The 24,505-nt window shown below is 46.0% G+C and overlaps 1 protein-coding gene across 4 annotated transcripts in view; it reads left to right on the plus strand.

Annotated features, from left to right (window-relative positions):
• LOC143963322 (organic solute transporter subunit beta-like) overlaps positions 1-24,505 on the plus strand; it is a 56,477-nt gene that overhangs the window by 20,414 nt on the left and 11,558 nt on the right. For 2 of the 4 annotated variants that reach the window (XM_077472925.1, XM_077472926.1), the window contains 3 exons: positions 4,020-4,163; positions 11,072-11,196; positions 23,255-23,345. In XM_077472925.1, the coding sequence (XP_077329051.1) occupies positions 11,100-11,196; positions 23,255-23,345 (188 nt within the window). In that variant the 5' untranslated portion in view covers positions 4,020-4,163; positions 11,072-11,099. The remainder of the gene's footprint in view (positions 1-4,019; positions 4,164-11,071; positions 11,197-23,254; positions 23,346-24,505) is intronic. The other 2 variants (XM_077472924.1, XM_077472923.1) reach the window with 1 other exon arrangement.

A 24,505-nucleotide genomic window follows, 5' to 3' on the forward strand; every position in this document is an offset into this window, starting at 1 on the left:
TAGAAGAGGCTTCCTTCTGGGATGACAGCCATGCAGACCAATTTGATGCAGTGTGAGGCGTATGGTCTGAGCACTGACAGGCTGACACCCCCCACCCCTTCAACCTCTGCAGCAATGCTGGCAGCATCTATTTCCCAAAGACAACCTCTGGATATGACGCTGAGCATGTGACCTCAACTTCTTAGGTGGACCACGGCGAGGCCTGTTCCGAGTGGAACCTGTCCTGTTAAACCTCTGTATGGTCTCGGCCACCGTGTTGCAGCTCAGTTCCAGGGTCTTGGCAATCTTCTAATAGCCTAGGCCAGTGATGGCAAACCTTGGCACCCCAGATGTTTTGGAACTATGTTTCCCATGATGCTCAGCTACACTGCAGAGTGCATGAGCATCATGGGAAATGTAGTTCCAAAACATCTGGGGTGCCAAGGTTCGCCATCACTGGCCTAGGCCATCTTTATGTAGAGCAACAATTCATTTTTTCAGATCCTCAGAGAGTTCTTTGCCATGAGGTGCCATGTTGAACTTCCACTGACCAGTATGAGAGAGTGAGAGCGATAACACCAAATTTAACACACCTGCTCCCCATTCACACCTGAGACCTTGTAACACTAACGAGTCACATGACACCGGGGAGGGAGAATGGCTTATTGGGTCCAATTTACTCACTTTTGTTACCAGCGGGTTAGACATTAAGGATGTGTAAAAAAATAGAAAAAAAACCTGTGCCAAAAAAAATATAAGCTCAAAAATGAATACTCTAATGCTGCTCCCCTGAAAAAAGAGAATACAATAGTACACTTCTCAATTCAGAATATAGATAACATGTAGGGTGCGCTAATTAACAAAAAAAATGAATCATCAACATGAATATTAACCTTCTCAATTAACAATCAATAATTTGCCGCTTATTATCAAATATCATATGTGCAACTAATCACAGTGCATTCACCATAATATATAACAAAATACATTTAAGCAATAATTAACACATTCATGTGATAACACCGCAGTGACAGTAATTGCTGCAACAACTATAGTATAAAAGTCCTTGCAATTTAAACTATTCCAAAGAAGTTCCTCTATAACGTGATGTGATTGTCCCACACAAAACGATGACAGATCTTTAGATGTAGCCACAACCTTCCCCGTGATCCTTCACCACACCAAATAAGTGATTGTAATATGATTCAGCTTACCAGATTTTATTCACCACTTTATTGAAAAAGTAAGTCAATGATCGCTCCTGCAGGATCGTGCCTGCTCACATGCCTTTAACCTGTAGACCAATTCAGCCTTCCTCCTCACAGACGGTAGGTGCGGTATATAAAAAAAAAAGATGGAGAGCCTCCATAGCGTAATTCAATTTTATTAACAAATTAAAAATAATTTACAGCCAAATGACTCCTTACTTGAAAAAGTGCCTTTCTCCAGGACACTGGGAGCTGCAATACCGAAGGTGTCCACTCTATTCACTACAGATGGCGTGCGTTCCACACACTCGCGCTGTTAGCCAGAACGACCGGATGTCCTGCGTTACCTTGCACTGCCTCCGACCGAACGTTTCGTTAGTATAATGTCTTCGGGGGGCGTGCCTGGTCACTCTTCGTACTACATTTTATACTTGAATAGATCCACCTCTCATTTGTTCTAATCATAGTGCGCAGCCTCAGTGCCATTCGAATGACACTTAGTACTACGTTCGTACTCATTTCTACACAATCATTTTCATTACGAAACAATCAAAGTAATAAATACATTCTACAAACCCTCGTACAATATGCAATATATAGATTAAACTATTTCTCTTATTCTTAAAAACTTCAGATATTTTTGGTGCATTCTGCTTTAGCTGTTTTAGTTGTTTTCCTTTCCAAACGACAGTTACATTTCTCAACGCAAAGCTCCTACAAACGCACTTTTATCTCATAACTACTTCATTTCCCTATATCCAATTCATACATTTTAAAACACATATAAACTCCTATTTTAATATTTTGATACTCTAGTTTTTACTAGTTTTTTTTACTTAGTTTTTTTCTCCAGATCTTTTTCTTCTCTAAGGCCCCTTTCACACTGGGGCGGTTTTCAGGCGTTACAGCGCTAAAAATAGCGCCTGAAAAAAATGGCCCCTTTCACTCCAGTGTGAAAGCCCTCTGAGCGGTGCGCTAGCAGGACGGTAAAAAAAGTCCTGCTAGCCGCATCTTTGGAGCAGTGAAGGAGCGGTGTATTCACAGCTCCTAAACTGTTCCTACCCATTGAAATCAATAGGACAGCACGGCAATACCGCCGGCAAAGCGCCGCTGCAGCGGCGCTTTGCCGGCGTTTTTAACCCTTTTTCGGCCGCTAGCGGGGGTTAAAACCACCCCGCTAGCGCCCGCAGACCGCAGCTAAAACGACGGTAAAGCGCCACTAAAAATAGATGGCCGCACCGCCCCAGTGTGAAAGGGGCCTTAGAAATTCACCCCCATTAATGTGCATTAATGGGCAGCACAGTGGTGTAGTGGTTAGCACTCTCGCCTAGCAGTAAAAAGGGTTGCTGGTTCAAATCCCAACCACGACACTCCCTGCCTGGAGTTTGCATGTTCTCCCTGTGCCTGCGTGGGTTTTCCTCCCACACTCCAAAGACATGCAGGTAGGCTACTTGGCCTATGTCCAAACTTGGCCCTAGTGTATGAATGGGGACCTTGGATTGTGGGTTCCTTGAGGGTATCGAGTGTGTGATGTACAATGTATAGGGATGGGGACAATTGTAGACACTCAGGTTGAACTGGATGGACTGGTGTCTTTATTCAACCTTACTAACTATGTAACTATGCAATGAACACTAGAAGTCTTTAACTTAGTTCAACCCTAAATGGCGACTAAAATGCTTTAGCGCTCATGTGAACGGAAACGACGCCTCCCAATACGCGTGGCTTAACCTTTTTCCAGGAATTTTAATAAAATTATCTACATACTTGTCGCAAAACATTGATAGAACTTCCCAACAAATACAAAGTTAAACACTCATTTTGAGCCACCTTGCTATTTTTTTGTGTATTGTTCATTTATTAAGAAATTCTCCTCTTTTTGCTTTCTATTCTCCCCATTTCAATTTTAATCATCAGACAAGAAACAATTTAAGTCTAGTTCGATGTTCATACCGTATGGTTGCATTGTTCTTAATTTATACAGCCACTTGGTGTCATTTTTGGAAATTTCTCTTTTCATATATACATATGTACCCCTCCAATGTTTTGAAATTCTATAAACTTCCCTGGATAGGCCTTATACCTATCAAGAACCTTTGCGTCCCAGGGGATGGAGGGATCGAGGCCCTTGCTCTTTGGAGGTTGGTCCTATTCTCTGCCCTTCAGCTACTTTTTGTCTGCTGTAATTTCACACTTTTTTTTGTTCACAGGGGACCCAATACTCAAAGAAAACAGCTAATGGGGTTGTTTTTTTTTTTACCCACTAGTCCAGCATTGGTCGCCAACTGCAGTATATTCATGTTTACAGGAATTATATAAAGGTTGACATTTGCCAATAACATCTTCCCAATGTCTTGTGATAGCAACTACCCTACCCTACGTTCATTATTGTACTTTTAAGTGCCAAGTTTAAGATCTTTTTATAATCTTCTACTGCAAGTTATACAATCTAATGACAGAGTAGAGCTATGCTAAGCTCTACTTGTACTGAGGTCAATCAAGTTTAGAGTTTGGGTTGAGGTTGAAGGCTCCATTCTATAGGTTAAAATGATGCCTAAGGTAAGCGACCACTTTGGATGAACTTTTTTTACATACTGCTATAGTGCATTTTTTTTTTTTATGTACAGTACTTGATTGTGGCCATATAGACAGAATTGGATTTGCCACAGATAATAAAATAATGATCAAGTATATTTTAAAGGCGTTTGTATTTATTTTCTAAATAGGTTCCTTTAAGCTAGTGCATTGTTGGTTCACTTACCTTTTCCTTCGATTTCCCTTCTAAATGTTTTTTTTTTTTGTCTGAATTTCTCACTTCCTGTTTCTCCTCAGTAAACTTCACACCATCATCCGAGCGGTGTTTAGTTAGCCAGAACAGCTTACTGAACAGCTTACTGAGGAGGAACAGGAAGTAAGAAATTCAGACAAAGAAAACAAAGAAAAAAAAAACATTTAGAAGGGAAATCGAAGGAAAAGGTAAGTGAATCAACAATGCACTAGCTTAAAGGAACCTATTTAGAAAATAGAAAAAAAGAACCTTTACAACCCCTTTAAGTTAATATATGTAGCGCACTACCCCCTTGGGGACTGCTGATTGTGTTCATTTACCTTTTGCCAGCCTGCTCCGGTTTCGATCCTCCCATGCAATTCCATGACACAGAACTCTGAATTTTTCAAGTTGCTTTATTTGGGAATACATTTATAGGGCGGTCTAATGAAGCATATGAGATGCCCTGTTAAACCCCAACTTGGAAATGAAAGGGGAAATTAAACCATAGCCGTAGATGTGTTAATTAGATTCCCTTCCAGCGATCCTTCTCTGGTTCCCTTTTCTCTCTCTAATGCACTCTCACTATGGACAGATGAGCATTCCCCTGAATAATGCTGTGGATGTTGAAACTCAAAGTCCCAGGCCTCACCGACTATTCCCGTGACTTGCAGTGTCCAACCTCCTTCAATAGCCCCGAGAAGTGCTTGATACTGTGGTCCTCGCATACACAGCATAAAGTTTCGGAATAGATCCACTGGGTTTGCACTCTCTTTGCACTCTCCCAACAACAGTCCATGCTCTACTCACAGAAGGTTGTTCCCCGGTCTTCTTCCTCCTCTTAGTTCTTACTTCCTCCTCCCGTGCAGTCCGGTATGTCCTCGCCTGGGACGTCCCGGTATTTCTCCAGCTCTAAATGATGACTCCTGCTCCAGGGGCCCAACTTCGGCCTTCCTGGAGTCAACTCCGGCTACCCGACTCCAGAATTATTGAACTCCCGGGCCTCAGCCTGAACCCGAACTCCAACCTTGAACCTCCCGAGGACATGTGATCCCCCTTTTATGAGAGACCTCCTCTTGTGACCACTCAAATTAACGATTGGTCAGCTCTCTCACATGTGGTTTCCTGCCACTCAGGTCTCAGCCCATCCTCTCTGTTCAGCGCACCTACCGTCCAGCAGAGGAGACATCCCTGAGCCCAAGTGTAGGTGCCCCCCCCCCACCTTTTGTCCTGACACTCCCAACCCTGAATCCACAGCTAGGCCCAGCAAAAAGACATGGCCCGTGGCCAAATTTACCTATCTCTACACCCTACGCTATCAAAAACACCACTAAGCACCTACCGAAAAGTAGAGAGCGCTACATATATGTAGGTGCAGGTCCTACTTTAGTTAGGCTGTTAGGCTAAATCTAGTTTTTGGCTTTGCTATAGTAAGTGGAGCAATGATCATTTTATCTGTTTAGGGTTTCCTAAGTTGGGTGTTTGATTCATCCCATCTGCTTCTGGAAGAAGTTTCCAGAATATAGGGCACTGGGCAAGGAGTTTCAATTGACCAGTATGAATATTTATCTTGCCCCGGCCAATCCCTGAAAGAAAATGTCCAGAAGGTGACTGGGGAGATGATAGAGGTTTGGGAGGCCTTTTCCAGAGAGGGATTGAGTTTTTCTGGGACTGTTGCAATAAAGAAAAATTGCAATTCAGGCCTCAGCGGGAGCTGGGCTGAGGCCTGGAGAAGATTGCTGAAGGATTATTTGCTGGAGGGCACTATCCTGAAGTCCTGGTTTGAAGAAGGATCTTTAATCGACTTCATGTGAATGCTGAATGGTAGACAGCTCCTGGGACATTGCAAGTAAAGACCTTGCTGTGGTCTCTTGGATGTGCAAGTGCTAGAAGCGGGGCTGGTGCAAGGATTTTTGACACCCTAGGCAAAACCTAATTTTGCAGCCCCCATTGGCTCCACCCCTGACCCCACCCCCTTTGCCCTGCCCCTGTGACAGAAGGTGCCTGCTATACAGGAAGCATCAGTTCTGCTTCCTCTAGCGCTGGCTCCAATGCTGCGCTGCACCTCTAATTACACTACCGGTCGGACTGAGTTATTTAGATACTGCAGCCTGCAGAGCATGCAGGTGCAGAGGAAAACCAGCAGCTGTGCACCGTAGGCGGCTGCCTAGTTTGCCTAGTGGTAGCACCGGCACTAGCTAGAAGGGAACTAAGTGCCAGAGGATGCAATATGGACTGGGACTGCTCTTATAAAGCCCTAGATATACTGGCCATTCTCTGTTGCCTCCTGGAAAGGCTACAATAGAGAAGATTTGTGAGAAGTTTGTCCTCTCATTGATTGCGATTATGATTTGGAGTATCCTGTGACCCTAAACCCCTCTCCAGTTCAAGTTATTAAGAAATAAACTCTAAAAAGACATCTGAATTGTCCGTGTGCATGGAACTGTGCTTGTATCTGGCAGCCTCTATACTATTGTAGGAGACCTGAGAACATTCTCAGAGATCCCTCCAGGAAAAACACTGCATATGTATTTATTATTTATATTGAATTGATGTTTTATTTATTAACATTTGGCCAATTCATATAGTTTGTCATAAGTCTGTATAGAACAGCCATTCTCAACCAGGGTAATATGAATGCCAAGGGTTCCTCCAGAGGTTACTGGGGGTTCCTTGGGCTGTGGCTGATTGACCTCCCATCTGATGTTGATGGCATGGTTTTGGGGCCAATGCCACTTGGCAGAGCCAGCTGCATGACACCAGTGATCTTTTTAGCTATCTGTAGGGGTGGCATTCCCACCACTGCTGTAAGATGGGCATTCTTCCCAGTGGCCACCAAAGTAAGGGATATTCTTTCCATTGACCACCAACAAATTGAGCATTGAGCATTGACACTGACCAACATAGTAGGGAGGATTCTTTCCACTAACCCCCAATGTTGGGAGCATCCTTCCCACTGACGACCAATGTAAGGAGCATTCTTTCCAGTATCCACCAACAGGGCCGGACTTTCAATAGGACTTGACGGGGCTCAAGCCCATGGGCCCCGTCCAATAGGGGGCCCCGCAAGCCCATACTTTGCACTAGGCGTCCACGCTATAGCAGGCTACAGCGCGGAAGGCAGTTGCTGGGAGGGCGTCCCTGGACGTCCTCCTCTATGTTTACTTCCCCTGATGCGTGCCGCGGGCGCGCATCGGGGAAGTTCTGTGTCGGCAGTGTCCCTTGGACACAGCCAATCACAGATCATGCTAAATGGCCAATCACAGCGGCCATTTAGCACTGATCTGTCCAATGAGAGATGATATCATGAGATCATCTCTCATCACCGGCTCTCCCCCTCACAGAGACAGCATGTGAGGAGGGAGAGCGACGTGCAGCCTGTCACTGTAAGTAAAAAAATAAAAAAAACAATGTAAAGTGCTGTCCCCAGTGCCATCTCTCTGTCCCCAGTGCCACCTGTCCCCAGTGCCATCTGTCCCCAGTGCCACGTATAAGTGCCATCTGTCATCAGTGCCACCTGTCCCCAGTGCCACTGCCATGTATAAGTGCCACCTGTCCCCAGTGCCACCTGTCCCCAGTGCCACCTGTCCCCAGTGCCACCTGTCCCTAGTGCCATGTGCCATCTGTTATCAGTGTCACGTGTCATCAGTGTCACGTACTAGTGCCATCTGTCATCAGTGCCACGTATTAGTGCCATCTGTCAGCAGTGCCACATATTAGTGTCATCTGTCATCAGTGTCACATGTCGTCAGTGCCGCATTTTAGTGCCATCTGTTATCAGTGTCATGTGTCTTCAGTGCCATGTATTAGTGTCATCTGTCATCAGTGTCACGTGTCATCAGTGCCACGTATTAGTGCCATCTGTCAGCAGTGCCACATATTAGTGCCATCTGTCATCAGTGCCACGTGTCATCAGTGCCACGTGTCATCAGTGCCACATCAGTGTCACGTGTCATAGTCCTGGTGCTCCTGGGCCTTCAAAAGTGTAATAGGTAGTCAAGAAGTTAGATGTGTAATTTATGCTCCTAGAACACGTGACGGCGCTCCCTGCATGTTGGGCCTCTCTAAGTGGCAAGGCTGTGGAAAAGTCCCACACATGTGGTATTGTAATACTCAGGAGGAGTAGAATGTACAATTTATCTTGCACTACTTTGTTCAATGAGTTATTTTGTTATATTCTTGCAATTGATTTGTTATGATTGCAACCTTACAAGGTAGTTGATTGTTTTTCAATATGTTTTCCAGGTAAATAAGTGTTTTATGTTCTCATTCTGACCAAGATATTTGTGCATTGCAATAAACACTTGATCACTTTGAACTTTTTTAATCATTATTTATTTATTGGAAAAAAACTTTTCAAGCTTCAATCAGTAATAGATTATTACTTTGTTTAGCATTTAACACTGTCTACGGTACCAGTCACCTTTTAAAAGTAGCTTGGCACTTCAAATAACGATTGGATCGATTATATTGTTACGGCACCAGATGGCAACAAATTAATATAGAAGGTAGGGCCCAAAAGTGACTCAAGCCCAGGGGCCCCCAGCACCCTAAGTCCTGCCCTGTCCACCAACCATCAATGTTGGGAGCATTCTTCCCATTGATCACCAATGTTGGGAGCATCCTTTCCAGTTTCCACTAACCACCAATGTAAAGAGCATTCTTCTCAGTGACCACCCATGTAAGAAGCATTCTAGCCATGCATACTAGCACATTATGACATTGCCTTGCAGGGAAATTTGTTCATTTATTTTTTGTTCAACAACTGCGTTTTACTACCGCTTTAATTTTTGTTTTTGGGTTTAATTTCACTTTAAGTGTGGTTTTAAAAATGGATTCAGTGTTTTCTCCTGCCACTATTTTACCAGTATGACCAGTGAAAAAGAATGATAAGGGTCTCTATATAAAGACTGCATGATCCCAGGTATGTTTGCCTAAATGCCTCTGCATGCCTTTGGCTAGCACCAAACATTAGTATTTTATAAAGCTTTTTGGTGAATCTTGTAAATAAAGCTAGGTGAACACGCAAGTTCAGCCAAAGAAAAAAAAAAAGATGGAGCCTGTTGAGCCCTTGGGCCCCAAGGCATTCTCTGATTGGACATGATGGAGAGAAGGGTCGGTGACATCACGATCTCCATCTCGTCCAGAGACTGCCTTGTATTCATTAAAAAAAAATACAAGTAGCGCCGATTACATTAATGACTGTCAGCTTCCCCAAAGGCCCCTCATGTATGAGATATACATACTTACACCGTGCCAAGCTGGACCTATAGAACTATACAATACAAATCATACCTGGAGGTCAGATTTAATAATAACTTTACAGGAACCAGCGTCAGACATGAAAGCAAGAATAAAACCAGATGTTGGGGAATATTTTTTAAAGGAATGAAAATAATGTGGTGAATGTGCTTTATAGAAAAGACAAATGATCCATCAACTAATGTATGAAACTCTTGGCTGAATGTAACATTTGATACTTTATAAATAGGACATGAATAACAAAACATTGTATTATAATTAGGGCTGTTACTGATTAAAATTTTCGCGTTTGATTAATCGATCTTTTTTTTATTAATCAACTCATTTTGATTAATTATAACGCACATACAGATCCAACTACTTTTAGCTGATCTCCTTACATTGCAACTCTGCATTAGTCAGTGGTAAATGTGGTATACACTATATACAATCACCTGACACTAGTTTCCACAATCCATGACTTAACTTGATAACAAATGCGTTTTAAATTCAAACTGTAGCACTGACGTAAGTATTTTTTTTTATTTCCACAGTAGCGTGACAATCCCTCCACCTCCGGGTCTAACTAATCACTCTCACCTTATGGCATGGACCCCTGTGCAAACAGGTGGTCATGCAAGCGGGTATCAAAAGGGTTAACACGGACCATAAACTTCTCTCACATTTCCTTAGATCTCAGCAAAGACGCCAGGTCAGTGTAGAAAGAAAAGATCTAAGTGCTCACCGCTTAAATAGGAAGTAAACCCTTCCAAACAACTTGGACCTATAGGTAAGCCTAGATTAAGGCTTACCTGTAGGTCCAAGCAATATCTCCTAAACCTATATGGTTTAGGAGATATTTGCCCGAAAATGGGCACCGCTGTCTACGGCGCATGCGCCGTAGACAGCGGCGCGCAGGCGCACTAAATGCGGCAAATCCAAGAATGGATTTGCCTAATTTGTCGACTCCCGTGCGCATGCGCGGGAGTGACGTCATCGCGGCTTCGCCGTATGGCAGCGGCGGAGCTGCGAGACGCGACTCCCGTGCGCATGCGCGGGAGTGACGTCATCGCGGCTGCGCCGCTGTGATTCATCGGAGCTGCGAGACGCCACCAGCAACATGGATGCGGCGGACTACAGGGGACAGCGGCGACTTCGCTGGCTCCTGTGTCATGTAAGTGACACATAATGAGCTACTATGCGATGCATAGTAGTCCATTATGCTTTACCTTTGCAGGGAAAAAAAGAGGAAGTAAACCCATCAGGGTTTACTTCCTCTTTAAGTATAAGATTTCATTTTTGTGTTTAAACACAAACTACTCACATAAAGATGATAAAAACACAGCATGTAAAGCCTACAATTGTGTTCGTTCCATAGGGCAGCAGCGGGTGACGTCATGCGTAGCTCCTCCCCCGTACACGGTACGTTCAATCAGAACTTCGGCGTCACCAGACTCCTCCCCCCCTTTCCTTCTTTAGCAGATGGAGGCACTTGGGGAAGGAGTCCGGTGACATTGATGTCCGTGACGTCATCGGATCTCCGATGGAACTCCCTGAAGACCCAGAAGCCGGCGGAGAGGTGAGTACCGATCAAAAGAATTTTGATCAATCAAAAAAAGAATCAATTAATCGAGGAATTAATCTTCCCAGCCCTAATTATAATATAAAATATACTGTATATTACTGTATACACACACACGCATGCATATATATATATATATATATATATATATATATATTTATATATTATATATTAACACATACCATACATCAATTAGTAATATACAAACTCGCTAGCTCTTCCATACAGTTTGTGAAATGCCAGTACGGTTGTGCGCCTTCACACTTGTCTCTTTATGTGTTTTCTATTCTGCAGTTGTCAGATATTGGGGTATCATCTAAACATGGCGGAAGCTAATCAAAATAATCCAGCAATAACGGAAATGTCTGAAGAACAAAAGAAGATGCAGAAAGCGATTTACTTCTTCCGGATTGGAGATCGTAAGTAAATCTTTTTTTACCTTTTGTAGTAAAGTCCTGAGCCTCTTTAGGCCTAATGGTGACCTCCAGAGTCAGGAGGAGCTGACATCCTTCAGTGTAGAGTGGGTTAGGAGGCATGGTGGGTGTAATGCAAGATGAACAGGTGGGTGCCAGACACTTTTTGAATGCAAAGAGATTTATTGTATCTTGAACTGAACTGTGGGAGAGAGGGTTAGGGTCAGGAAACCCTTAGGTAGATGCAAAGATAATTAGCAGACTCTGAGACTTCTATAGGTAGACAGCTTTACAGGTGAAGGCCTCCAGCCGGACGCCACTTTTGTATAGGTAGGACCGCTATCTCCTATGGCAACAATCTTGTAGCTGTTACTAACGGCAATTGTATTCAACTGTTTTCAACACAAACCGTTCTCAGTTTACCCCACACTCCCTCACTGTGGGTCGTCACTCAAAGAGCTCCCAGTCTCTCTCTCACTAGACTTTAGATCCAATAGCCACTGGATCCCCTGAGCTCTTTCACTGTGAGCACTCAGTATCTCCCTCAAGCGTCACCCCCGCTTCACTGCTGGGTCACTGGCTTGGCACTCACAGATACTCCTCAAGCTTCACCCCCGCTGGCACGTTAGGTCCCTGGCTTGGCACTCACAGATACTCCACAAGCGTCACATCTGCTGTCCCACTGGGTCCCTGGCTTGGCACTTGCTGAAGTTTTCCCACTTCTTCACTGTCCCTGGCTGGTGAGAAGTCTGCTCTGGTACTTGCTCCAGCTTACTCACAGTGGTCTCCGGTAGCAAGGTGGATGGTCCCTTAGTAGCAACAGCTTCCTCTCTACCTCCCACCACAACTGGTTCCCTGGCCGGCTGAACCGTTACTTCTGGTTGGACTACAAGCCAGTAGTCCCAACCCTACGCTCCTTTTCCTGCTTCTGGATAGGACCTCAGACAGCCTAGCAGTCAAAAGTCCACGGGATAGGCCATAGGTTTCTGGCCTAGCAGCCCGGGGCAATAAAACACACGTCCATCCAGACAGCCGTCCAGGTGGCACAGAACCCCGATCACCTGAATCGACCCAAATAAATAGGTTCTACCAGCAGGCCAAGGGACCCAAGAAAATCACTGTCCATTGGCTGAGATACCCCGTTCATTCCTAATCTGTCCTTGATATTCCCTTGTCTTATCTAGTGTCACCAGCTACGATGACACCTTGTGACAGAAGAGAAAAGTACAACTATTGCAGAATTAGGGGGAAATCAATTGATCTCCTAACAATTGGCCAAGACAACTAGCGCCTGGCAATTAAATTTGATAGCAACCCTGCCTAAACTTCAGGGTGCTACACTTTAATTGCCTGTTCTACAGAATCACAATTGCTGTTTAATTTTTTTTAAATTATTATTTTTTGAGCATACCTAAACCTTTGTCCCGCCATATCCAACTGAAAACGTCTCCTATTTTTAAGTTAAATGTTACGTTTAAATCAAATGTTTAATTAACATTAGTTTTAAATAATAATTGTATTTAATTAGTTCATTTGAATTTAGTAATTTAACTAATTAAAATGAAATCTTGAATTTAAATGAACTAAAAAATTTATTTAGATTTTTAATTTAAAGTCCACCAATCATCATATTATTTAAATGCTCAGCTCACTCATAATTGATACTTTTAGGTGAATTCGATTGGGCTAAATCAGCTTTTCCTAACCTGTTTTTTCCTGTCTCGGCGCCCCTTTAAAAGTAGGCAACATTTTGAGTGGGCAACCTGAGCCTGTGGCAATGCACAAAACCACCTTGATGAAATTAACTTCACATCTGAGGTCCCCCATCACATCTGAGGTCCCCCATCACATCTGAGGCCCAGCTCTGATGTAAAGATGGACCTCAGTTGTGAAGGTGGACCACATCTGAGGTCCACCTTCACACCAGAGGTCCACCTTCACACCAGAGGTCCACCTTCACACCAGAGGTCCACCTTCACACCAGAGGTCCACCTTCACACCAGAGGTCCACCTTCACACCAGAGGTCCACCTTCACACCAGAGGTCCACCTTCACACCAGAGGTCCACCTTCACACCAGAGGTCCACCTTCACACCAGAGGTCCACCTTCACATCAGAGGTCCACCTTCACATCAGAGGTCCACCTTCACATCACAAGTCCACCTTCACATCACAAGTCCACCTTCACATCCGAGGTCCACCTTCACTCTATTATACATTATGAAGTATGTCCCACCCAGCGACGGCTGGTGCTCAATATTTGGGGGGGGAGTGTCAAATCAACTTATGATGTGAAGGTGGACCTCTGATGTGAAGGTGGACTTGTGATGTGAAGGTGGACCTCTGATGGTCCACCTTCACATCACAAGTCCACCTTCACATCCGAGGTCCACCTTCACATCAAAGGTCCACCTTCACATCAGAGGTCCACCTTCACATCATAAGTTGATTTGACACTCCCCCCCCCCCCCCCCCCAAATATTGAGCACCAGCCGTCGCTGGGTGGGACATACTTCATTACAGGTAAGCAATGTAACTAAAGCTGTAGAAAAATATGTTTTTAGCTAAACTTAAGCTTTAAAAAATGCCCATTGCATTTACTAATTTTTGCATAAGGTGAACTTCCACTCATAACAAAGTCACTGTGACCTAACACCTAGAGGCTATAAAAGAAGATAAGCCATATAACAATCCATGAAATAAAATGTTTCTCTTTTCTTGTAAACATTTGTTGTTGGGAGCTATTATACATTATTCAAAAGACAATTCCACAAAACAATGTAATCGGTAGACTTGTGCGCAACCGTTCGGTTCATTGTCGCTTCGTTGTCATTCGTAAAATTTTGTTCTGTTGTATTCATTATGCTACGTTAATACAATTTCGGATAATTCGTTATTTCTGTAGAGTGTCGATATTCGTTATACTGAATCTCGAATCGTGTCAAATTAATTCGTTATATGCACTATAATTTTGTTCGTATTAGTTGAAATTCGATATTTATGTATGTATAATAGGATTTTTATATACAGCTTACCTGTAAAATCCTTTTCTTGAGAGTACATCACGGGACACAGGAGCTTCATTACATAGTGGGTTATATAGGCACCTCTGGTGATTGGACACTGGTTGACCCAATTAAAGAGAATTCCTCCCCTATATAACCCCTCCCATCAGGGAGGCACCTCAGTTTTGTAGCAAAGCAATAAGAAACCACGTAAAACCCAAGAGGGGCGGGAGCCCTGTGTCCCGTGATGTACTCTCAAGAAAAGGATTTTACAGGTAAGCTGTATATAAAAATCCTATTTTCTTGATCATACATCACGGGACACAGGAGCTTCATTACATAGTGGGATGTCCCATAGCAATGCTCAGGTTGAGGGGAGGGAGACACAGATCATGAATCTAGACCGCCAGGGACCTGAGGACCTAAACTGCAGCCTGCAGTACACTGCGCCCAAAGGCGATATCCTCCTGCCCTCTGACATCCACCTGATAGAATCTGGTGAATGTGTGGACTGATGACCAAGTCGCAGCCTTACAGATCTGAGCCAGGGAGGCCTGGTGATGCACTGCCCAAGAAGCACTTACAGCCCTAGTAGAGTGCGCCTTCACCTGAAAAGGAGGAATCTTCCCCTTTAAGTCATAGGCCTGAGAAATAACTTGTCTGATCCACCTCGAAAGAGTGGACTTTGACGCTGCCTGACCCCTTTTAGGGCCTTCTGGCAGAATAAATAAACAGTCAGTCTTTCTTATCTGAGCAGTTGCCTGAAGATAAAGACTGATTGCTCTAACCACATCTAAAGTGTGTAAGGATTCTTCCTCTGTGGACTGAGGGTTTGGAAAAAAGGATGGTAGGATTACATCCTGATTCAGGTGAAAACCTGAAACTACCTTAGGTAGAAAGGACCTGTTGGGACGCATGACCACTCGGTCCTTATGGATAATTAAATAGGGCTCTTTACAGGAAAGAGCTGCCAATTCTGATACCCTTCTAGCCGTGGATATGGCTACTAGGAACACCAGCTTCTTTGTCAGGAGAGTTAAAGAAGCCAGATGCAGAGGTTCAAATGGTTGGGCTTCTAAGGCCGAGAGAACCAAATTCAGATCCCAAGGGCATACCGGAGGTTTGACTGGCGGTCTCATCCGCATAGCCCCCTGGATAAAAGCCCGTACTAGGGAATGTGATGCAAGCGATCTTTGAAAAAAGACCGATAGGGCCGAAATCTGCACCTTGATGGTGCTTATGGCCAAATTCATTTCAAGGCCTGATTGGAGAAAGGCCAAGATTCTGCTAATGACATACCTTCTAGGATGCCATCTCCTGGGTTCACACCAGGAAACATATGCCCTCCAGATCTTGTAATAGATACGCCTGGAGGCCGGTTTTCTGGCATTGACCAGAGTGGAGAGGACTGGCCCCGAAAGACCACGGCCTCTCAAAATGTGGGTCTCAGCAGCCAGACCGTCAAATTCAGACTGCGTAAAGCAGGGTGGTAAATTGGACCCTGTGAGAGCAGATCTGGCCGGAGAGGGAGGGTCCATGACCTGCCCACTGCCAACTTCATGATTTCTGCGAACCATGGTCGCCTGGGCCAAGCCGAGGCCACTAGAAGGACCGGCTTCGTCTCCCTCTTGACCCTTCCCAAGAACCTCGATAACAGCGGGTTCGGGGGGAAGGCATAGATCAGATTGTACTGATCCCAGGGAACTGTCAGAGCATCTGACCCCTGAGCAAGTGCATCTCTTGTCCTTGACACAAAGTTGTCCAGTTTCCTGTTGAATCTGGACGCAAACAAATCCACGTCTGGAGTGCCCCACTTGTGACATATGTCTTGAAACACATCGGGGTGCAGAGCCCATTCTCCTGGGCACAACTGCTGGCGGCTGAGATAATCTGCCTGCCAATTCTCCACTCCTGGAATGAAGACTGCAGAGAGGCACGGAACATGCTCTTCTGCCCAGACAAGTATGCGATTCACCTCCTTTTGGGCCACCAGACTTCTGGTACCGCCCTGGTGATTGATGTAAGCCACTGCGGTGGCATTGTCGGACTGAATCCGAACTGGGAAACCTCGCAGTCTGTGAGACCACTCTCTGAGTGCCATGTAAATTGCCCAAATCTCCAAGACATTTATGGGCAGCAGACTTTCGGTCGCAGACCATTTTCCCTGCGAGCATGTTTCCTGCAACACGGCTCCCCAGCCTGTCAGGCTGGCATCCGTGGTGACAATCTTCCATGAGAGGGGAAGAAAGGTTTTGCCCTTCAGCAAATTTTTGGTCTGTAACCACCAGACAAGACCTTTGCGTGCCCGAGGGGATAAACGCATAGGAAGATCCAGGGATTGGGGCTTCCTGTTCCAAATCGCAAGGATGCATCTTTGCAGGGGCCTTGAGTGGAACTGGGCAAATGGAACGGCCTCGAAAGAGGCGACCATCTTTCCCAACAGTCTCATGTACAACCGAATGGAGGAGAATCTTCTGCCCAGAATCAGGCGCACTAGATCTCCAATGGCCAAGGCCTTTGGCTTTGGAAGGAACACCCTGCCCTGAGCGGTGTCGATAATCAGACCCAGGTAATCCAACCTGGTGGTCGGTTGTAAAGACGACTTTTCTAGGTTTATAATCCAACCTAGGCGGCCCAGATGTTCTAGCGTTTTGGTGACGCTGCGACTTAGGCATGTTGCAGTTCTCTCTACGAGAAGCAAGTCGTCTAGGTAAGCCCTGACGGCTATGCCCTGAACTCTTAAGATTGCTAAGAGAGGGTCTAGAATCTTCGTGAAGACTCGAGGGGCCGTGGCTAGGCCGAACGGCAGGGCCACAAATTGAAAATGGCGCTGCTCTACCGCGAACCTCAGAAACTTCTGGTGTGCGGGAAATATTGGCACATGGAGATATGCGTCTTTGATATCTATTGATGCCATGAATTCTCCTCCTTGCAGGGAGGAGACCACAGTGCGTATTGACTGCATCCGGAAGGTCTGGATGTGTAGAAACCGGTTTAAGTCTCTCAGATCCAAGATAGGTCTGACACTTCCGTTTGGTTTTGGAACGGTGAAGAGATTCGAATAGAAACCTGAACCCTGATCTTTCGGGCTCACCTCTACTATCACACCTTGGGATAGTAATTGATCTAAGGCCAGAAATAGCGGTTTCTGCTTTATCGGATCCCTGGGGATCCTTGACCTTAGAAAACGGGAAGGTGGAATCTCCTGAAACTCTAGCCTGTAGCCCAGAGATACTGAAGAGATCACCCATTTGTCCTGAATCTCTACCCGCCAGGCGCCTGCAAACTGCAGGAGCCTTCCCCCCACTCGCCGAGCGGGGGCGCCCCTTCACAAGGATGTCTTGGAGGTCTGCTTGGCAGGCTTCCGCCCCCAAGTCTTTTTCTGTCCCTGGGCTCGGCCCTAAGGCTTTGCAGCCGAGGAGGGCTGAGAAGGCCGTCGCCACTGTTTAGAGCTCGACGCTTCGGGAGAGAGAGTACGCCTGAATGAAGGACGTTTACTCCTCTTGACTGGAAGGAGTGTAGATTTACCTCCCGAAATATTTTGGACGAATTTATCTAATTCCTCTCCAAACAACCGTTCCCCTTTAAACGGGAACCCAGTCAAATGCTTTTTGCATGACATTTCAGCAGCCCAATTTTTTAGCCATAGAGCCCTACGCATGTGTACCAACATGAGGGACAAACGTGATGCTTGTTGGACAGAATCCAAAATCGCATCAATTATGAAACATAAGATGTGAGGCATCTCTGCATATTTCTCTACTTCCTCATTAGGAAGGAGTTCAGACATCTGTTTAACCTGTTCCTTAAGGAACTGGCACAACCCCACGGCTGCGACTGTAGGTTGCACCACAGCGCCGGCCATGGAAAAGGAGGCTTTTAACAAGGTTTCCAGCCTTTTGTCAGCTGGGTCCTTAAATACCTGCGCATTATCCAAAGGACAAGTTAGGTTTTTATTCACACAAGAGATAGCCGCATCCACAGATGGGGCCCCCCATTTCTTGGTGAAGCTTTCCTCCACGGGATAATACATAGAAAACCTCTTGGGAGGAGCAAACAGTTTATCGGGATGTCCCCAGTCCTTATACATCAAGTCAGCCATTAAAGGATGAATTGGGAAGGAACAAGCAGTCTGTGGAGCTTTCCTGACTCCCAGGGAAGAGACAGAGGATGTAGCGACTTCAGCAGCTGGCATTCTGAACGTGGTACGCACCAATTCAGTGTAATACTGCACCTGCTTTCTGAGTGCCTGGGAGGAGGGGACTGACTCCTCATCCTCTGACTGATCCGACTGCTCATGATCCCTTTCCAAAGATAGGGATCTCTCCTCATTTTCAGAGCAACTGTCTGAGAGAGGGATTTCAGCAGAGGGAGGGGATCTACCCCTTTTCTTGCTATCTTTTAGGGAAGCAGAAATAAAATTCATTATCCTCCCTTCAAAACTCTCCAATGAAGCCCTAAGGGAGTCCTCAGTGACATAGACCGGGGCTGCGACATTAGGAGAGGCTGCAAAGCCTGAAAGGGGCACTGACTCGTCTTGAGATGCAGGCTCCACTCTTGCAGAGGGGGATGGTAATCTGCATGCACTTTTAGAACCCCTGGACCCAGGCGGTGACCTGCCAGTGCTTTTGTTACCTGCCCCTGAAACCCTCTTACGAGGAGACATAGTACTGAGCTACAAAGCAGAGTTACTAGTGTAAAATGCAATCACTTTGTTGTGCTTAAAGTCTCACAATAAATCAATATAAGCTTAACTGCACAATATGATGCCGAGTAGGTGTCTTAAGGTTCGCCTGGATCCAATCCCACGGATGCTTACAGCCCACAGCTCCTGTGTCTCACCTTACAGTCCCCTGACGCTCTGGGCTTTTAAAAACGGCCGTTTTGGCGCCTGCATTGCAGTCTGGAGCACTTGATTGTGCACAGCTGGCAACCACACCCCCCCCCTTTCCCTATTAGGCCGGGAGCGCGCCCGGCGCGCGTGCACGCGCCCGCGCGCGTGCACGCGCCCGCGCGCGTGCACGAGGACCGCGGGATCCGGGGGGGGGAAGGGGAACCCAAAAGGAGTGACCTGGGACCCCCCGATCTGCGTGGGACCCCTTTTTAACTTATATTGTGGCAGGGACTGCAAGGAGACGTGAGTAGCTGGGAGGACCAGGCATTTCACTGAGCGTGTTTGTTTGAAAGGCATGTAAGTATGCATCAGGCTTGCTCTTACTCCCTCAAGTGGTGGAAACCAGGTAAGACATACAACTACTCAAAATGAAGAAATCCATTCATATATTAAATATATAGGATGACTTCCCATACCTGTTCCCCGCCGCAGGAATTGCTGATTTCAGACCAATTCCAGCCTTCACCCATCACGGCGGGTATTGTTAGCCAACCTTCAGGCGTATCTGGGAATCTTACGAAAAGATTCTCCTACCTGGGCCTTGTAAAAAACTCTGCCAGAAACTTACGGGCGCCCTGAGTAAACAGTACCCCAAGTCTGGTTGTCCCAGAGTCCAGTCTTCCAATGGAGAGGACTTACAGGCAAAACCTCGTGTCTTCGGCAGACGAGGCCCGGGTACCATACCATCTTGGGAGTCAATTATCGGCCCGAGGTATGGATCCGGTTTGTTGTAGCCCTTCGGCCCTCGCCGGGACCCGCATAGAGCTAAGTTTTACGTGACCATCGACCAGACACTGGCGAAAAAACTGAGGTGCCTCCCTGATGGGAGGGGTTATATAGGGGAGGAATTCTCTTTAATTGGGTCAACCAGTGTCCAATCACCAGAGGTGCCTATATAACCCACTATGTAATGAAGCTCCTGTGTCCCGTGATGTATGATCAAGAAATATATTATATACCTCCAGCACAAAATTAATCAGCTGATTGGACTGTAAGATTTACTTTGAGTTTAATCATGTTGAATTCATTCATTATATCTGCTATAATTTCTTTCATATTAGTTAAATTCGTTATTTTTTTGCATCCAAATGTCCGCAAGATGCAAAATTTGGTCGAATTTAGATTAGTTATGATTCGTTATGAAACGAATTGCACAAGCCTAGTAATCGGCTTATTTCTTCCAAAACTAAGGGTCCTCATTGCCTCTTTGTATTATATGTGTCCATATTCCCCCGAATAACAAGCATGTCCTGAGCACACTATACTAGGGTGACCAGACATCCCCGGTGTCCGGGGACAGTCCCTGGATTGAGGACACTGTCCCGGACCAAGTCTGTCCCTAGCTTTGTCCCCGGATTGGATTTGAACAGGGGTTGGGGCAATTTCAAAGACAGGCAGTGCAGAATAAAAATATAATCTGAATTACACCCCCCACTCCACTGCTCCTACTAGCTTAGGAAGGTGTAATTTTTTCCATTATCTGTGCCCCTCTCTGATGATCATGTGCTGGTCGGAGCGGAGGGAATATTTCTTCAGTTTCAGGTGCATGCCCATTCAGCTCTGCTCGCATGCTCTTCCGCCTTGGCTCAAGTCTCGGCCAGCCGCCTGCCTGCTTATCTTCTTGCCTTCCCTGGTGGAGTGATCTTCTTCCCTACCCAGTAGTAGCCGGGGCCCAGAAAGTAAGACTTGACAGGCTGTGAAGCAGGCGGTGGCGGCGGTGGACAGAGAGCCACTGATAGCTCTTTACTCATTACTAGTAAAAAAAAAAAAATATGTCCCCGGATTTCATTTAAAAAATCTGGTTACCTTACACTATACCCACCATTGGCTAATGTCAACTGGGGTCCTGCATTGCAGAGGAAAGTCCAAGTCAGCGACCCCCTACCCAAGAAAGACTGAAGAGAGGTTATAAACATTTAAAGTGATGATAAACCTTAACATAAGCCCATAGGAGTGCGCAGCCTGTTGCATTAGGGTGTGCACCCCAAATGTATTAAAACAGAGATAACGTTAGCATAGTCACCCCCCCCCCCCCCGGAGCAAGGTGTCCACACAGTGTTGCCCATACATTTCAATCCGTTTTTAACAGACTGCAGCTGCCCTTGAAAAATATGGCTGTGGGCTGACGTTGGAACTGCTTTTGCGCAGTTCCAAAGCCTGGCTGGCTTGGGCAAACTCATACATGCTCGGCCACTTCCACATGCGTAGTGAGTTAATGGCATAATGGCACTGCCTGGCGCTATTTGGACAGCAGTTGGCTCTGGGCTGCCTTGAAGTCAGTAGCATATCAGCGGACATGCCTCCCGACCGGCCAAGCTACACAATTGTAAGCAGCCTCCAACCACCTCCTGTACCATGTCTACAGCCTTCAATCACCTCCTGTATCATGTCCGCAGCCTCCAACCCCCTCCTGTATCATGTCTTCAGCCTCTAGCCACCTCCTGTATCATGTCCGCAGCCTCCAACCACCTCTTGTATCATGCCCACACTCCGCAGCCTTCAACCACCTCCTGTACCATTTCCACCGCCTTCAACCACCTCCTGTATCATGTCCGCAGCCGCCAACCCCCTCCTGTATCATGTCCACACTCCACAGCTTCCAATCCCCTCCTGTATCATGTCCACACTCCGCAGCCTCCAACTACCTCTTCTATCATTTCTGCAGCCTCCAGCCACCTCTTTATCATGCCCACACTTCGCAGCCTCCAACCACCTCCTGTACTATGTCTACAGCCTTCAACCACCTCCTGTATCATACCCACACTTCGCAGCCTCCAACCCCCTCCTGTATCATGTCTGCAGCCTCCAACCACCTCTTGTATCATACCCACACTTCGCAGCCTCCAACCCCCTCCTGTATCATGTCTGCAGCCTCCAACCCCCTCCTGTATCATGTCTGCAGCCTCCAACTCGGTCCTGTATTATGGTGGGTGGTGTCAGTAGGACAGAAGTTGGTGTCAGAAGGACAGTTGACAGCGTCAGTAGTTATTTATTTTTATTATTTTATTTTTTATTATTCTTTCAATTTTGTAGGAGCCCGATTGGGGGGATTAAGTGAAATATCAGCAGAGGGAATGTGCACCACACAGGGTGATTAGGGAGGGGCCTCCTTTCTCCACTGAACACAAGGGGGTTAGTCCTCACAGCAGCCATATTTTTGTAGCCCGCCAGAAGTGACTTTGTTCTCACACAGAGAACAAAGCACTGGTCGGCGCGATCGATTGCACCGCAAAGCATCTCCAAACCCCGCCAATGAAGCGCGTTGCATTGACATGGCACTTCCCATAGCTTTGCACCACTGGTGGAGGGGGATTAGAACACCTGTGAAGTTTTTTTGTTTCTGTCTGTGCCCCCATTCACCCTCTCTATTTGTTCTGGTGGCCATTAACACATAGCGGTTTATTTACTAAAAGCAAATCCACTTGCAGCGCACTTGGAAGTGCAATCAAAAGTAGATCTGAGGGGGACATACAAGCAAAATAAAAAACAGCATTTTAGCTTGCACATGATTGGATGATAAAATCAGCAGAGCTTCCACTCATTTCAGATCTTCCCCTCAGATCTACAGCGACTGCACTTCCACGTGCACTGCAAGTGCACTTTCAAGTGTACTTGCAGTGCACTTGTATTGCAAAGTGGATTTGCCTTTAGTAAATCAACCCCCATAGTGTGAAAGAAAGTCCAGGAATGGAGAGGAAATCTTCCAATCGGGAAACTAGTTCTGGGGACAACCAGGGATTCCTTCATTCTCTCATCTCCTGTTTTGGCTATGGGACAGAATGTGAAGTGAAATCTCCCCAATGGGACACAAGTTGCAAAAAAGCAGGGGTCCGGTGCGTGCTGGTTCACCATCTCAGGTCCGATTTCAGCCCGAATTTTGGGTTGAATTCGGACCTGAAATGGACCAAAGGATGCACATAATTTTTGTTCAAAATGCACCGGACCCACTGCAGAGATATGTGAACTGCCTTCATAGACTAGCCAGTCAAAATCTCCTGCTATTGCGAACTGGATGCAGAGATCCCGCATTCACTTTGCAATGGTGTGAGCCCAGCCTTAAAAATTGATGCAAACTTTCAGCACTAGTATTACCTAGACATGTTTTTAGAGCAGATGAGATTTACTTTTAAATCTGTGGTGTAACCATTTTTTTTTATTTTTACAGTCACTGTATGGAACTATGTCATCATTGCCCTGGCCTTCTTTGGGTTGTTCCTGGGTCTCTTTCTTCTGAGCAAAAACATCTTGAACAACAGGTAGGTTTATAATATTCTCTAGAGCAGCCTCTCTTGACCTTTTTACCCCAGAGGAACCCCAAAATTATTTGTAGATGTCAGGGGAACCCTTACTAAAACCAGTTCAATGGGGGTCAGTGGCAAAAATGCTGCTACCATTAGTAGTCAGCAGGAAGAATGCCACCCTTAAAAAAAGCTAAAAAAAAAAGATCATTGGTGCCATGCCGCTGGCTCTGTCAAGTAGTGTTGGACCCAAAATTATCCAGGTAACATCTAATGGGAGGTCAATCAGTCAAAGCTCAGGGAAACCCTAGCAACTTCTAGAGCCCTGGTGCCCAACCTTTGGTCCTTTGGTATATGATGTGCGGCACTCGAACCTCAGTCTGAAGTGGGAACATTGATTAGGGTAATAGCATTGATCTCTACCAGCCTCATGTAACATCTTCCCAGTTTCCTATTGTCTTATGCAGCTTATACCCAGCCAACCATGAATCCTGTCCTCGCTCTCTGACCCTTATTTCCTCTATTAGGTCTGCAGTATCTGACAGTTCTCTCAAGCATTACATATATTGAATGTTATGTGTGGCCCTTTAGGGATGTCAGGGGCCTCTTTAGAGCCCCCCTGTAGCTCAAAAGTTGACAACCACTGCTCTAGAGCAGGGGTCTCCAACTTTCTAAAGGGCCATATTCCTTTTTTTAAACTTTAGGGGAGCCAAACTGTGGCCAGTGGGAGAAGAAAGTGCTCTTGTGTCAGTGGGAGTAAACAATGCCCTATCATTGGTATCAGGCAGAGTAATAGTGTCCCTTCGGTTGTGTCAGTGGGAGGACAGGGCGGCACAGTGGTGTAGTGGGTAGCGCTCTCGCCTAGCAGTAAAAAGGGTCACTGGTTCAAATCCCAACCACGACACTACCTGCCTGGAGCTTGCATGTTCTCCCTGTGGGTTTCCTCCTGGCACCCCAGCCTCCTCCCACACTCCACACGCAGGTAGACCAATTGGATTCTGTCCCAAATTGGCCCTAGTATATGAATGAGGACCTTGGATCGTGGGCTCCTTGAGGGTAGGGACCGATTTGAGTGTGCAATGAACAGGCAGGGGCGGACTGACAACTCATGGGGCCCCCAGGCAATAGGAGATCATGGGGCCCCCAGGCAATCAGAGCCCATGGGGCCACACAGTATA

Source organism: Lithobates pipiens, unplaced genomic scaffold, assembly GCF_037356315.1.
Source record: "Lithobates pipiens isolate NorthernLeopardFrog02 unplaced genomic scaffold, aLitPip1_a1.2 Scaffold_8, whole genome shotgun sequence".
NCBI classification, from domain to species: domain Eukaryota; kingdom Metazoa; phylum Chordata; class Amphibia; order Anura; family Ranidae; genus Lithobates; species Lithobates pipiens.